The 15241-nt window shown below is 49.6% G+C and overlaps 1 protein-coding gene across 1 annotated transcript in view; it reads right to left on the minus strand.

The window, feature by feature from the left end:
• WNT11 (Wnt family member 11) overlaps nt 1-13567 on the minus strand; it is a 29223-nt gene extending 15656 nt beyond the window's left edge. Inside the window, exons 1-2 of the mRNA XM_051608768.1 lie at nt 13547-13567; nt 9301-9573 (exon numbers count right to left, since the gene is read on the minus strand). Of these exons, the coding sequence (XP_051464728.1) occupies nt 9301-9383 (83 nt within the window). The 5' untranslated portion in view covers nt 9384-9573; nt 13547-13567. The remainder of the gene's footprint in view (nt 1-9300; nt 9574-13546) is intronic.
• Nucleotides 13568-15241: the final 1674 nt, after the last annotated feature.

Here is a 15241-nt window from a genome sequence, read left to right on the forward strand (position 1 = left end):
TGTGTAAATCCTTATGGGAAGGTTTGTTGCTGAAGAATGAAGAGGATGGACCTCCCAATAGAGTGAAAAATGACCCCTCAACTCCTTGATAACAGAAAGCTGGGTATTCAGCAAAAAAAAAAAAAAGAAAAGAAAAGAAAAAGAAGTGAAGTTGGTGTTATCAGTGTTTTGCATTCAGCATCTGTCACACACACTCTCTAAGGATTATGATAAATGCCATGTAATTAATTATGGAGAAAATCCCCTGCAAGGCCTAGGGAAAAGCCACCACGTTTGTAAAACAGATACTTTCCCGTAGAGTTAATGCCAAGGCCCTCCACCAGTTCCATCACTGCTGCATGTAGATAAGGCTGCTTCTCTAGTCTCCAAAAATGTAGTGCAGAAACACAATGATAGGATCATAAAGAACTTCTTTCCTGTGAGAATGACAGAGCCCTGGGACAGGCTGCCCAGAGAGGCTGTGGAGTCTCCTTCTCTGGAGACATTCCAACCCTCCTGGACACGTTCCTGTGTGATGTGCTCTGGGTGACCCTGCTCTGGCAGGGGGGTTGGGCTGGGTGATCTTTTGAGGTCCCTTCCAACCCCCAAGATTCTGTGATGTTGTGGATGTCCAAAGACAGCACCATGGTCAAAACCAAGAAGGGATCCACTAGAACCAGCATTTATGTTCACAGAATCCCAGAATTGCTGGAGTTGGAAGGGACCTCTAGAGATCATCTAGTCCAACTCTCCCCCTGATGTAGGGTAACCTAGAGCACTTTACACAGGGCTGCACCCAGGGGGACTTTGAATATCTCCAGAAATGGAGACTCCACACCCTCCCTGGGCAGCCTGTCCTAGGGCTCTGTCACCCTCACTTACCACAGAAGAAACCAACAACACCCCAATGACCATTTTGATTTTGCTAGTCTGCAATTGCCAGCATTTCCAGGTAAAAGAAAAATCAAACAGCAAACAGAGCCATTCATCATATGGGGCTGTGCTCTTCTTCCCCAGCACCCACAGAGACCAGCAGAAGCCTGGTGTGTAACTCCCTTTGTATCTTTATGATGTGCTTAGGGCAGTCATAAATGTTATTCACTCCCATAAAACAACTTTCTAGCTGGCTGCATCAGTAACTGGCATCTGATCCTGGCAACACAACTGCCTTAACACGTATTTCCTTCTCTCCTTGTTAAATGTGTTGCCTTTCAGTTTCATCCTAAGCCATCTTGGTTAGATTGGCTTCTTAGCAGACACATTTCTGGGTGCATTTCACTTTATTACTGTAACATCCACGTCCTTCTGAAGTTAAATGAGATGGAAAAGGAGCTAAAATTGAGCCCTAACCAAGATTGGGGGTATTAGCTCTGATCTCTGGTTTTCAGGAAAACACATCTACGTTCCAGCAGCTCCCTCCAGGTTGGCTTGAACCAGCTGCTGTATATGTTGGAGCTCTCTCTGGGCTCTACGTAACTGCTAAACCCAACCACTCTTCCAGCAGGGAAAAGCTATGATGCTTGCTAGATCTGCCCTGACATTCCCAAGAGGCTGGAGCTTGGCATTTCTGCCACTAGATAATGAGTGGCAAACTTGGAAGGGAAACCCCCACTCTGCTAGCTGTGTAAATCTATCCATCATACCTATATTTAAAGAGGTCCATTAACTATAGAGCGAACAAGAGTTTTGACCAGTCAATTTTCAAGGGGAAGGAAAAAGTGGTGTATTTTATGTCAGAAGTTTTGCCCTGTAGTTCATCTCAGTCCCTTGCACACTGAGACTCATGCAACACTCCCTGTCTGGAGAAAGACACCTCCAGAAGGCAGCTCATCCTGCCTTGATGTGACCCAGTGCTGGAGCTGAGCTGGTGGAGACAAAACTTGGCATTCTGGGCTCTCAGGTATCTCAGATATACCATGTCCTTGGAGGCAGAGGCACAAGCCTTTGGACAACATGAATGTCACCAGACTGACAGCTTCTACAGTGTGGACCTCGTGGTGGCCTTTCAGGGTCTTTCTTCAACCCATGGAAAGAAAAATCCACATCTAGGGAGTAATTAACTCAACGTGCTTTTGAGGACAACACCATGCCCTACAAGTGCTCATTCTCTGCACTGCCTACAAAGGGAACACAGGCACCAAGCCCAGATGCAGACATCTGGATCGCATAAGCACAGAGCTGGGTGAGATGTGTCCAACCTCTAGCACTTGGCACCAGAAACCTGTGAAAACCTATCCCAGAAAGCCTATCAGCAACTCTCAGGAACGGGCTGAAATGCAAATCAGGCAAGAGGCCAAAGCAGCTCGTCACTAATAGAGTAAAAATGATAAATATTCCAGCACAGACTGTCCCAGCAGCAAAATAAAGAGGAAGGGAGAGGCAGATGAAATGAGAGAGCTTCACAGCCTGACTTTCAGGCAAATGAGGAATGCTCCAAGGCTCTGAGATAGGCTGTACCATGGGGCACTACTCAGTTTTCTAATCAGAGGTGCCAAGTGACATTTCAGAGGCCTTGGGATGCTTCACCTGGCCCTCCAGAAGGATGTATGGATGCCACAGGATCTGCAACACATCTTCAAACCCAGTACAGAGATCTCAGGCTTCTTGGAAGGATCTGGAAGCCTCTGTGAAGGCATCTACATGGTGGCACCTACACCCTGCCATTACAGCTAAGTCAGGAAGAGCAGAAAGAGCCACCTACAAGTTGGGATGAGAGCTGAATTCAGACTGAAACTCGCCCCCATTATGAAAAAGGGGATGGGATACAATGAGATCACATTATTACAGGTGGCCTGAGATGATCACCATTAGAGAAACAACTTTTTACTTCAAAAAGGAAGAAATTTGCTTTTTGGAAGAGGGAAAATATCTGCCAGATGGTTGAGAGTGGAAGGTCCACAGCCCCACTGGGGCTAACTCAGTAAATGGCAGCAATGAGCATTTCTTGTCCAATAAGAAGAGCTCCAGGGAGCCCGCCAAGAATAAAAATACAAGAAGCAGGAAGGTGTTTTCTGAACATCTCCCAGGCCTGAACTTCATGCCTTTGCTTGTGAGAACCTATAATTGGAAACAACTCCAAGTGTCGGGAGGAAAAAGTAAAGGGTAACGGAGATGGAAAAGAAAACTCAGTTAGTAGAGTCACTTGCTGAGACCAAAAAAGTGTATTTATAAATCAGAGATCAAGAATGTGAAAGGCCTGTTAGGTCATTTAGTCCCTCCCCTGACAGCTCAGGTTTGCTCAGTCTCTATCCTACCTGCAGAAATGTCTTCTTCACCCCTTGTCACTTTAAACCCTGCCCATGGAAAGGCACCAACCCTACCTGCTCCCCAGATTCTGGCAGCACCAGGGAGGGATGCCCACCACCTGCAAAGGACATGGATGGAGAACAAAATCCATTTGTGGGGCACTGGACAGGAAATCACTTTCCCCCAGAAGAGTTTTGTTCATGGTGGGATTTGGTGATGGGTCTCTACCCCACCTCCACCCAGTCTCAGTTGACCACCAACAATGGGAGGGGAAACAACCAGCCTGAACAAAGCAGCCCTCAGGGAAGAACAACCTTTAGTCCTCAATCTGGGGAAAAAAATCCCTAACAAACCTCTTTTTTTGGGCTCCCACCCTTCACAGGAGAAGCAGCACATGAGGATTTTACCTGCTGCCAGCCTATAAATGTTGCTTTTCACTGCTTCCTCCTGCTAAAGTCACACTCTCCTCCCTTGACTCTCCTGCCCCATCCTCTGCTCTCCAGAAAGCTGAGGGGTGCTTGTTTTTTTGGTAAAAAAATATACATATTTGACCCATCCCTTTAAATAAACAGGCCCCAAACCAAACATCTGCTGGTTTATATATAGCATAGCAGGGCTTTCAATTGAAGTTATGGACACTGAGAGAAAACCATAAATATAATTACAGAGGAAATATGATGCATGGATGGATCATGACTTTCGTTTACTCTTTTAATTATCTCAGGCAGTTCATAAATTCATTTGAAAACATGAATGCTCTGCAGTGTTAGGTCCTCTGAGAGGTATGAGCCCATTCCTGCAGATTTGGGCTCCATGAGAAGAGTATTCACAGGAGCAGTGGCTTGGGAGAAGTAACTTCAGATCTGAGCAGACATCAATGAAAGCCATATGAAGTTTGGTTTACAAGGACCTCTGTGCATAGGACACTGTCCCTGGTCAAGCCAAAAAGTGAAAAACTCCTTGAATTAAGCAATGAAGCACTGGTGCCCTTTAAAACACCCTTAAAGGGCAGAAGGATCTCCTCTCTTTCCCATGTGGGCTTTATGGAGGGCATTGAATCACAAAATGGTTTGAGATGGAAGGGACCTTAAAGATCATCTAGATCCAACCCCCCTGCATGGGCAGGGACACCTCCCACCAGCCCAGGTTGCTCCAAGCCCCATCCAACCTGCCCTTCAACACTGCCAGGGATGGGGTATCTCCTCAACCTCCCTTGTGTGATATGGCCAAAAAAGGTCTCCCAGAGGGATTATTGGTGAAACCATGAACTTCTGCTCCAAATTGTTCATTTTGCTTTCTGCAAAGGCTCTCTCTTTTTAATGCCCGTTCTCAAACCCCTTGATCTCACAGGGATTTGGGCAAAACAAAAAGATTTTGACAAAATGACACTTCTCTGCAGAGCAAAGTGTGCAGTAAACTTTAATAAAGAGAGGCAGCAAGTGGGGTTTTTGGCATTCAATCTCATTAAACGTTGTTTTTTTTTTTTTAATCTGCAGGAGCCTCATTTTCTCAGGTTTTCAATTGAAAAAGGCTCACAGGACTGTTACAAATGCCTTTTCTAAGCTCCTGGTAGTCAGAGGCAGCCCATGCCCCTGCCCTGCATCAGTTCTGGTCTGGGGGACACAGGTGCTGGCAAAGCCACCACATCCCCTGGTAGATGCTTCCAGTGGTTCTGCAAAGCCTTTTAAACCAGAGGGTTGGGCTTTTATATAGCAAAGAAAGAAAAAAAAAAACACAACTAAATAAAAAGGAGGAAGGGGGAGAGGAGTAGGGGAGGGTGGGGGGGAACCCAACCCTGAAGGAAAAGCTTAAAATAAGAGCTGCTTTCAGATATGGTGCCAAATCCAGCACTGGCAGGAGTGGGCACAAGGCCATTGACTTCCAGCCCAGGCTTGACTGAAGTCGATGCCAGCGGCGAGTTGGCTCCCCGAGCGCCGAGCAAGGCCGTGGAGCTTTGTCAAGTTTTCCCAAGCTGCCTAAGGAATGAAGAGCAAACTTCAAAGCTGTTGTCCCCCCACCCCTTTCCTCACCCCCAGCCCTGCTCTCCCCGTCCTGCAGTCCTTTCACAGCAGTTCATCTAGCAGCCCCCTCGCCAGGCAGACGGTCTCCTCACAGGCGCCCGTGCCCTGGTGTCCCATTTCCCCCCCTGCTGCTGAAGGGGAAAAGCAGGAGCTGTTGGGAAGAAGCATGAAATCTTTCCATTTTCTCTCCTGCTTTCTGCTGGCTGCAGAAAGGCTGTGGTGCTCCTCAAAGCTAGTGAGCTGGGGGACGCCCCGGGTTCACCAAAACGCACGACTGAGCCACCTTTTGCTCCTGAAGGGCTGAGATTGAACCAAAGCTGACCTTGTAGCTGGGGATGGTGCTCAGCTAGTGATGGATTCAAAGGGCATGGGACATGACTCCACAACAGGGATAGGCAGGGACTTCCCAAAGTGACCAAGCTCCACCTAAAATGTACGGGATTCTTGATGTCACCACTTGCTGTCATGCAAGCCATGAAAAAAACCCCACCACAAACAAACCACAGAACACTTGCTGCATTTGATCCCTTTGCAACCACTCTTACATTGAGGGTGACACTCAAGATAGAGGGACGGTCCAACCTGTGTCTGGGTGCATGGACAGAGGAGATGCCAACCTCCAGGGAGGCAGACGCACCCTGTGAGCCATAAGGCAACATCTGCAGCAGGCACATCTGGCTGGAGCTCCCTCTAGTGCTCATCTACTTTTCAGCTCTACCCAAACGAGTCGCTTCAGCAGCCCTGCTTGGCCCAAGCCAAGCCCACCAGGAAAGCTAAAGGGGGTGCAAAAGAAGATGGGGGATAGAACTCCTACGTGCACTGGCACTAAGACATCTCCCATAGGCACCAACGGCTGCCTCACCTCCCCAGTGCTGTGATGCAAATCAAGCTCTGAGGACCACAAAGTGATGCAAAAAAAAAAACACCCCACAACCCGTCCAAGGGTGGAAGTGTTTGCAAAAGGCAGCCTGCAAAAATAACTCTCAGGGGTGCATATGCATTGAATGGAAAGGCTGCCTCTCCACAGCAGCCCTGAGCCTGCAAAGACCTGTCCATACCCTGATTTCACACCTGAGCAGCTCTCCCTGGAGCTTGGGTGGAAAAGGCCAAAACAAGAAGTTTCTCCAGCAGCAAGAGCTGGTATCTGAGATGCTGAGCATCCACACACCAAGCTGGGTTCTCACCTCCGCAGCAGAGAAGGACACGGTGCTGATTTACAACAGCTGAGGATCTGGACCACAGAACTCATAAAAATAAGCCAAGTAAAACAAAACAAATAGCTCCCTTTCACCCTCTCCCCACTTTTACTAATTTACAGGGGATATTCATGTTACGGGGAAGTCCTAAATAGCTGAAAAGTGTCTTTTTCTTCTCCCCTTTCCCCCTGCAATTACATCACACTCCAAATCCAAATTGAATTTCCTATCTCTTTCCATGTCAGTCGCTCCCTGCTCCTCAGCCTTGCAAACCCAGCCTGCCAGGCTGACAAAACCCACCTCCTTATCTTTCCTCTCCCCTCCCAAGCCCTCTTTGAAGCTCGGCTCTGGCACCGCGCCTACAACAACGGCGCAGTGGGCAGACCACTGAGACAAGCCCACGACTGAAAAACATCTCGTAGCACTTTCCCCTCTCTTCATCCTGTCCTTTCTTGGTTGTTTTTTCCACCCCCTCCTCCAGCAGGAGAGGGAAGGGGCAGGGTTTGGTTCTACAGGGCCCACTGTCTGGGGCTGGGGGTGCAGCTCCAAGGTATGACTCGGTATTTGGTAGCATCGATCTCCTTTTGCCAAGAGTTTAAACCTCACACCATTTCCAAGGATGACCCCCCTAGCCCTAAAATGGGGAGGGAGAATTTCCACAGAAAAAAAAAAAACAAACAACAAAGGTAGGGGAAGGGAGGAGAAACTGCAAATGAAAAAAACCAAATGGGACAATTTTGTGAAACCCCAGCTGGCAGCACCCCAGTTGTGCGAAGTGCCCTGGGACAGGGAGTGCAGGTCTCCACTAGGTTTTCAACAGGTGTGAGGAGAGCCCTGGCGGTGCATCTGGATGCAGTTCGTGCTTCAAATGCCACTTTAATCCCACCTTTCATCTTCCCCACTCACTTATCCATCGGGGGTGGGGGGATATGGCTGCTGAGAAGGGGAGGAGCAGCAACAAGGTCTTTCCTCCAACTCCCCACCCCATCCCCAAAAGCAACCCTGGAGGCTTAACCACTTACCGACTGAAAAGCTGCTTTTGCCAGCAAAGCTATTAAGGACCTTGCCCTGCCTTTCAGCCCTTTTTCATGTCTACAACTTGTCATCACGCTATCAGGTTCCCTCTGAAGCTCATCTTGCTCCTTTGGAGGAACCCAGGCCCTTTGCTGGGGATTTAGCACCTTGCTTAAGCAGGACCCTAATGCCAAGTGTATAAGCAAGCCCCTCCACTCAGTTCTGGCTCTGTACATAAGTGCCTTGCTGGATCAGAGTGCTACAAAACAGCTTCATTTATGTGCTGTATAAAAATAAAATTGCAAATGAGTCCAGGCTCTGACAGCTCACGGGCATGTTGCTGAATGTCCTGCAGAGAGGAGTTACCCATCTTTGTGCAAGGTGCTGGGTATGTGCAGAGCTGAGAGCCTGAGTACTTGAGGAAGCTGGTAGAAATAAATAGTTGGGCTATGTAATTTAACTGTGGTGGCTCCTACCAAGGTGTAAAACCAAGACAGTGAAGAGCAGATCAGATCCTGAGCCTCCTCTATTTCCAAGATGGTCCTTAGGGTATGGGGACAGCAAACGAAAGATGCCCTGAAGTAGGTGACTGTTTCTCCTGCCTGACCATATGCATTTAAACACCCTATAGAGGGATTCACTCTGCTTCTCTTTATGCATGTAAAACAAGCATGAAGCTCCAGCTCCCTGCAGTTTATGGCATCTCCAGAGGGCATCTCTGAACATTTCTCTTGGATGTCTCCCACTTTGCAGAGGGTGGATCACCACCTGGAAGGTCCTCTCTCCCCTGACTGCATGCAGGGCAGGGAAAAAACACAAGCTCCAACAAGACATTTTAAATTGCAGATCTCCAAATTTAAGAGAGCCTTTACAAAAGGTGCTGCAGGGAAAACCTTAAACTATCATGACTGGGACAGTGAAACGGGAATTAGACATAGCACAGGGTCTGTGGCAGAAGGAGAGAAAAACCAGGAACATCTAGTCCCAAATTCCCCTGCCTAACCCCAAGATCCTCACCTCAAGGCACCGTGCCCTACACAACAGCCTCTTTCTTTTAAGGAAAATGCCCATTTGAGGCTCACCCACACCCCCCTGGTTATGTGGTGCACAGCTTCAAACTGGAGTAGAAAAGACAGATCACTCATCCAGGACGTGAAACCAGAGGGGGTGTCAGAGGGGCTTGCTTGTTTATTTTGCAGTAAGCAACTAATTGATTGCTTGCTTAAGCAACAAAACAAGATAGGGTTGTTTTCACTTTGTTTGCAGTGACATTACCTCTGAGGAAACTCAATCCAGATTTGACCGCACTCCCCGGTATTTATTCACCCTCTTCCTGCTCCCCCCTTTCCCCCCACCTCATTTTTAACACCCTTCACGAAATCCAAAGGTTAAAAGGTCCACGAAAAAACCCTGTGTTATCTGTCAAGCATCCCCTGTGGTTGGAGATTGGTGGCATTATCTCAGCTGCCATCCCTCCTGCTCTCAGCTCCCACTCAGCGGTCCAGCTGGGAAGAGTTTCCCAGCATGGCAGGAGCTAACCCTAGAAACTTCACGAAGTGGCTCATGTGAGCCTTCAAGTGTGTGCCTTAACCTTTGGTATCAAAGCGGAGGAGAAAAAAACAAGCCTAAATCATGCATATTTTGGAAAGAAGATGGAGACAGATTGTTAGCACAAGCCCCTAGTACACACACTTGAAATCAATGAATGCCCGGAGAAAAGCAGCGCTTGCTGCTCTTTAAATGGCTTTACAGCCTGCCTCAAATAGCAGTTGCAAAAACGAGTCAAGAGACCAGCAGTGCCCACAAAACACTTTAAAAATGCAGAGAGATAGCCAGGTACTTACATCCATTTTATCCCATAGCAAAGCCCCGTCTGCAGAATCAAGGACAGAAAACCAGCTAAGAAAAATCGCAGGCTCGGCTTCATTTTCTCCCACGCTTGCTGAAGGAAATCAGCTTCTCCAAAGGAAAAAAAGGCAACAAAAAACAACACAACAAACAATAATAATAAAAAAAAAACCAACACTACAAAACAAAAAAAAAGGAGCCTTCCTAATTTTCTGCGCAACGTTATTTCCCTGCAGTTTGGGTGTTGCTCCTCCTTGGAGATGAACAACCTGAAAGGACAGAAAGAAAGAGCAGGAGCTACAGTTAACTCTGAAGTTCAGCCAGTCGTCGCGCACGACAGAGAGAGAGAGAGAGAGAGAGGGAGAGAGAGAGGAGAGAGATCTATTATCTAAATTGCAAAGGAGTGGTTTATGAATCACGAAAAAGTTTGGATTATCCCCTCTCAGTCCCCTCCCTCGCCCAGCCTTGATACAACCTTTCGAGTCAACAGACAGACAAACCGTATGGCTTGAATTACACCCTGAGTTATGGTCTGATTGTGTGTTTCCATTTAACCCTGCACATGGCAAGACTTCATTCGCTGCTTCACTTCTGGGTTGTGTTGGGTTTGTTTTTTTTTTTCTCTCCCCTTCTCCAAAAAGTTTGTGTAACTGCACGGGGAGAAGGGGGAAAAAAAAAAAAAAAAAAGATAAATCTTTAGACGAGCCCAAGTCTTGAACTATTCATCTCTCCCTTCCTTCTCTCCAGATTTCTTCGGGTTTTATCCTCCTCTTTTTCTGCAGAGAAGACAAATTATAAAAACCACACTTCCCAACTTAACACAGGTGCCCGTGCCCTGCAGATGTTTCAGTCTGATCTATTACAACAAATGCATTTTGCTCTTTCCCTTCTGCTTTCCTTCTCACCTCATTAACTCTGCCTCTCACTTCTTCCAAGTCCTCGGGCACCTGGAGCTCACGGAAAGAGCTGCAACTTCATAAACATAAAATCACATTTCTGTCTCTGGGGAGCAGCCAGAAGGAGACAAAAGCTCTCAAGGATTCTCCCCTCCCCTTTTTTTTCTTTTTTTGGTTGCTTTTCTCTTCTTCAGTCCAAACAAATAAACAAACCAGGTGGCAGGACTTAAATTCTTAGAGGGGTCCTCTCTGTCTCCAGGGCATGACTTGCTTATTTTAGCAGTGGTATTAATAGCAGTAAATGGGTTTCCCTTCAGTTATTCACTTCAGACACTGCTCTGGGCTGTTCTTTGTGGTCTTTGCAGTGGTTTCCCATCCCACCAGAAAGCCAGTAACAAAATAAACAGAAAAAATCTGCCCTCCACATTTCTGGATTCTCACAGCTCATCGCATGGCACACTGGCATCTCCAAGGGCATCTCCCCCTCAAAGGGCTTTGGGATGGGACTGGGAATGGCTGGAGCAGTTGGTATCACTTCAGGGAACCCCCTATGCTGGGAAAAGCACATCCCACCTCAACCCCAACTCTGGATTTGTCTCAGCTTCCTCAATCCCCTCATTTGGAGACCAATTGGGTCTGGGGGGGGAATGGAATACTTCTGACTCTTTGCTCTGCCATATGCAGTTTATTTTTCCATTCAGGCTGATTTTTTGCTGTCCCAACCCCAGTGCCTGGTGTAAAGGGTTACTAGAGAAGTGCTGTTATTACAAAGGATTTTAATAACCTCTAGGGGCGAGTTCCCAGCTCCCTTGAAGTCTGAGACAAAACTCTAACTGACTACAAGGGAGGCAGGATTTCATTGCCACGGGTTGTTTTGCTTTAATGTCCACTCAGATCTGGATTTGATGTGTCCCTTGGAGGCAGTGCTCCCACAAGCATCCAGGCATACTTCTTATTTCAGGGCATTTTTGTATCTTTTCATCTTTGGAAGCTCTTTGCTTCCTCTCCCTCCACCCCCCCTCCATGAGCACACTGGAAACCTTCAACCCTTAATCCTGCCCATGCCTTTTAGTGTCCATTTAGATATTTCAGACCTCTTATCTCCCTCCCTGTGAATTGTTGAACAACCACAAGAGTGGGGTGTAAAACGCCTCAGATGGTCTAAAACCCTCTAAACCTGACAAGCCAAAATCACCCTCTGCTTTACCCACCATCTTTAAAACAAATTATCACAATTTGGGGATTTTTTTTTCCCCCCCCGAGAGGAAAATAAATTATCTAAACCCCCCCAGTCTTGCCCCAAGAGCTGCATGTTTGGCCTGCACTCGCACCCCTGTTAATTTGGGGAGGTAATAACACCTTTTTCCACTCAATACAGCACAGGTTACATTTGCAGGAGGAATTTGCAAGGGGAGGGGAGGGAGGGAGACTGTTTGGGGCAAACGTGATGTTTACAGCTCTGGAGAGCTCTGGGTCACTGATCAAACCAGCAGCAAGTGGCCCGCGGACTCCTAAAAAAACTGAGCTGTTTTTAACTCCAAGTTCCCTTTTCTCTTCACCCAGAGACTCTTTGTAGCCAGACCCAGGCTTGTTGGTAGAAAATGCTCCCATCTGACACCTCCAAGACCCTGGTCCCGTGGATGGGAATAAGCAACACAAACTGTATGTATAAAGGTGTGATTTTCCCAACTTTCCCACCCAAGAAGGGAAGACATCCACCTGATCCCACTCCCAGCTTCCAGCTCTTGCCAGGAGCACGGTCGCCTGGTTTAGGGGTTGCACATCCCCAAGTGACCTGCAGTGAGGACGGGGAGCAGGGACAAGGAATGAGGGGTTGTGGAGTTCCTTGTAGCTCCCAGGTCTCCCCTCTCCATCCAGTCTCTCCTGTCCCTTGCAGCTCACTGGTCTCCCCTGTCTCTTCCACCCCTCTGCAACTCCCTTCTCCGTTGCAACCCCTGGGTGTCCCCACTTCCCTGCAGCCTCCCGGGCTCCTCTCTCTGCTGCAGCCGCCGGCTTCGACTTTCATGCTTGCAGCCCCAAGTCTCCCTTCTCTCTTGCAGCCCCCGGATTTAGATGTCCCTATGCCCTTCTCCATCTCCCTCTCCCTTTCACCCGCCCGGGTCTCCCCTCTCACTTCAGCCCCTAGACCGTCCAGTCTCTCTTGCAGCTCTTGGCTCTCCCCTTTCCCCTGCAGACCCTCTGGTTCCCCTTCTTCCTTGCAGCCTTTGAGTCTCCCCTCTCCGTTGCAGCTTCCAGGTCTACCCTCTCTCCTGCACCCCACCGGGTCTCAGATGTCCCTGCATCCTTCCCTCTCTCCTGCATCCTCTTGACTCCCCCTCTCCCTGTGTCCCTCAATGTCTCCCCTCTCTTTACATTCCCCCCGGCTCTCCCCTCTCCCTGCATGCCCCCCAAATCTCCCCTCTCCCTGCATCCCCTTGGCTCTCCCCTCTCCCTTGAAGCCCCCAAATCTCCTCTGTCTCTTGCATCCCCCTGGCTCTCCCCTCTCCCTTGCAGCCCCCAAATCTCCCCTCTCCCTGCATCCCCTTGGCTCTCCCCTCTCCCTTGCATCCCTTTGGCTCTCCCCTCTCCCTTGCAGCCCCCCAAATCTCCCCTCTCCCTTGCAGCCCCCCAAATCTCCCCTCTCCCTTGCATCCCTTTGGCTCTCCCCTCTCCCTTTCAGCCCCCTCCCTGGCTCTCCTCTCTCCCTTCTCCCTTGCAGCCCCCCAAATCTCCCCTCTCTCTTGCATCCCTTTGGCTCTCCCCTCTCCCTTGCAGCCCCCTCCCTGGCTCTCCCCTCTCCCTGCATCCCCTTGGCTCTCCCCTCTCCCTTGCAGCCCCCCAAATCTCCCCTCTCTCTTGCATCCCTTTGGCTCTCCCCTCTCTCTTGCATCCCTTTGGCTCTCTCTTCTCCCTTGCAGCCCCCAAATCTCCCCTCTCCCTGCATCCCCTTGGCTCTCCCCTCTCCCTTGCAGCCCCCCAAATCTCCCCTCTCTCTTGCATCCCTTTGGCTCTCCCCTCTCTCTTGCATCCCTTTGGCTCTCCCTTCTCCCTTGCAGCCCCCAAATCTCCCCTCTCCCTGCATCCCCTTGGCTCTCCCCTCTCCCTTGCAGCCCCCCAAATCTCCCCTCTCCCTTGCATCCCTTTGGCTCTCCCCTCTCCCTGCATCCCCTTGGCTCTCCCCTCTCCCTTGCAGCCCCCCAAGCCCCCCCCCCTCTCATCCCACCAGTCTCCCCGCAGCCCCCCGCACTTGGCCACCTTCACCCCTTCAGATCGGGGAGGGGAGGGTCCCGCAGGGGGCACTTGTCTCCAGCTCCCGCCCCTCGCAGCCCTCCCGCTCCCCTCTTACCTCCGCCCGTGCGTGCGGGGCCCGGGGCTGCTCTGCCGGGGCGGCCCCTCCTCAACCGCCTTATATGCGGGCCCCTCGGCTTTGATATGCGGCGTGATGTCAGCCAGGATTAGCATAACAAAGGGGCTCCGCACCCCGCGGATCCCCCCCCCCTTCCGCGGGACAAGCCGGGGCTCGGCGGGCCAGGCAGCCCCCCTGCATTATGCCCCGGGAATATCCCCCCTGCAAGCTTCCCTCGGGATATCCCCCCGGGAATGGTTGGGCTGGGAGGTGCTGGACTCGGCGTTTCAGCTGTGAAGGGGCGTTATCCTAATGAGCGGTGAATGATTTTAGCAACAGAAAGAGCCCGTTGGTGTTTCCACCGGCAACTTGTTCCCTCTCCTGAGGGTGATCAGCGCTTGCCGGGCTGCGCCGGCCGCTTCCCGGTTCAGGGACAAAGATGCTTTTCATGCGCGGGGCTGTCAGGTGGATTTCTTTCCCCTGCGAGGCTCAGAAATCCCTGCCCGGGCTCTGCTGGTCCCTCCTCACGCCGTCCCGCTGCCAGCCCGGGGGTCTCTCCCTGGAATCCGCCCCCGGTTTCGGGTGCTGAGGTGGGATTCCGGGTGTCACGCCGGTTTCGGGGGTGGAGGGTTGAGGATGGAGTGGTAGGAAGAGGTAGGAGAAGGGGAAAAAAAATAAGGGGGGAGGAAGAGAAAGGGTGAGAAAAAGGAGGAAGGAAGGGAAAAGGAAGGGGAAAAGGGAAAGGGAAAAGGAAGGGGAAAAGGAAGGGGAAAAGGGAAAGGGAAAGGGAAAGAGAAAGGGGGAGGGAACGAGAAAGGGGAAAAGGAAAGGGAAAGAGAAAGGGGAAGGGACAAGGAAAAGGAAAGGGACAAGGAAAAGGAAAGGGAAAGGGAAAGGAAAGGGAAAGGGAAAGGGAAGGGACAAGGAAAAGGAAAGGGAAAGAGAAAGGGGAAGAGAAAGGGGAAGGGACAAGGAAAAGGAAAGGGAAAGGGGAAAAGGAAAAGGTAAAGAGAAAGGGGAAGGGGAAAAGGGAAAGAGAAAGGGGAAGGGAACAAGAAAGGGGAAGGGGAAAAGGAAGGGAAATGGAAAAGAAAAGGGAAAGAGAAAGAGAAAGGGAAAGGGAAAAAGGAAGGGAAATGGAAAAGGAAAGGGGAAGGGGAAGAGGAAAAGGAAGAGGAGGAAGAGAAAGAGAAAGAGGAAAAGGAAAAAAGAAAGAGGAAAAGGAAAAAAGAAAAAGAGTTTAAGAAAGAAAAGCCCAACTGGCTTCTCAACCTCAGAGCCTTCTCAACCTTCTCAGCCTCATGAGTCTGAGGCTCAGATGTCAGTGTCAGCTCAGGACTCTGTACCAGTGTCATTGTGATCACTCACTTTAGTCATGGGTTTCAGGTGAAAGGCAAGAGGAGGATAAATGCTTTAGTCTCAGGACCTAGAGACTCAGAATAAATTTCCGAAAGGTCTATTTTCAGAACAGCTATTTCCATAGGATAATATTTTTATGTATGTTTCCCTGTGCCAGAAAGATTGTGTTCATCTACACAGGTCACTAATGGGCTTTCCTATGTGAACTGCAAAGAACCCTGTATCCACAATCCCAAATTCCCAAAGCCATGATATTCTTTGTTTAAGCCTCAGTTTTGCCAGCAGCCTTGCACAGTATGTCCATTTTTCTTCCTGTGACAGTAGCCCATAAGTGCT

This window comes from Apus apus, chromosome 1 (assembly GCF_020740795.1).
Source record: "Apus apus isolate bApuApu2 chromosome 1, bApuApu2.pri.cur, whole genome shotgun sequence".
NCBI lineage: Eukaryota > Metazoa > Chordata > Aves > Apodiformes > Apodidae > Apus > Apus apus.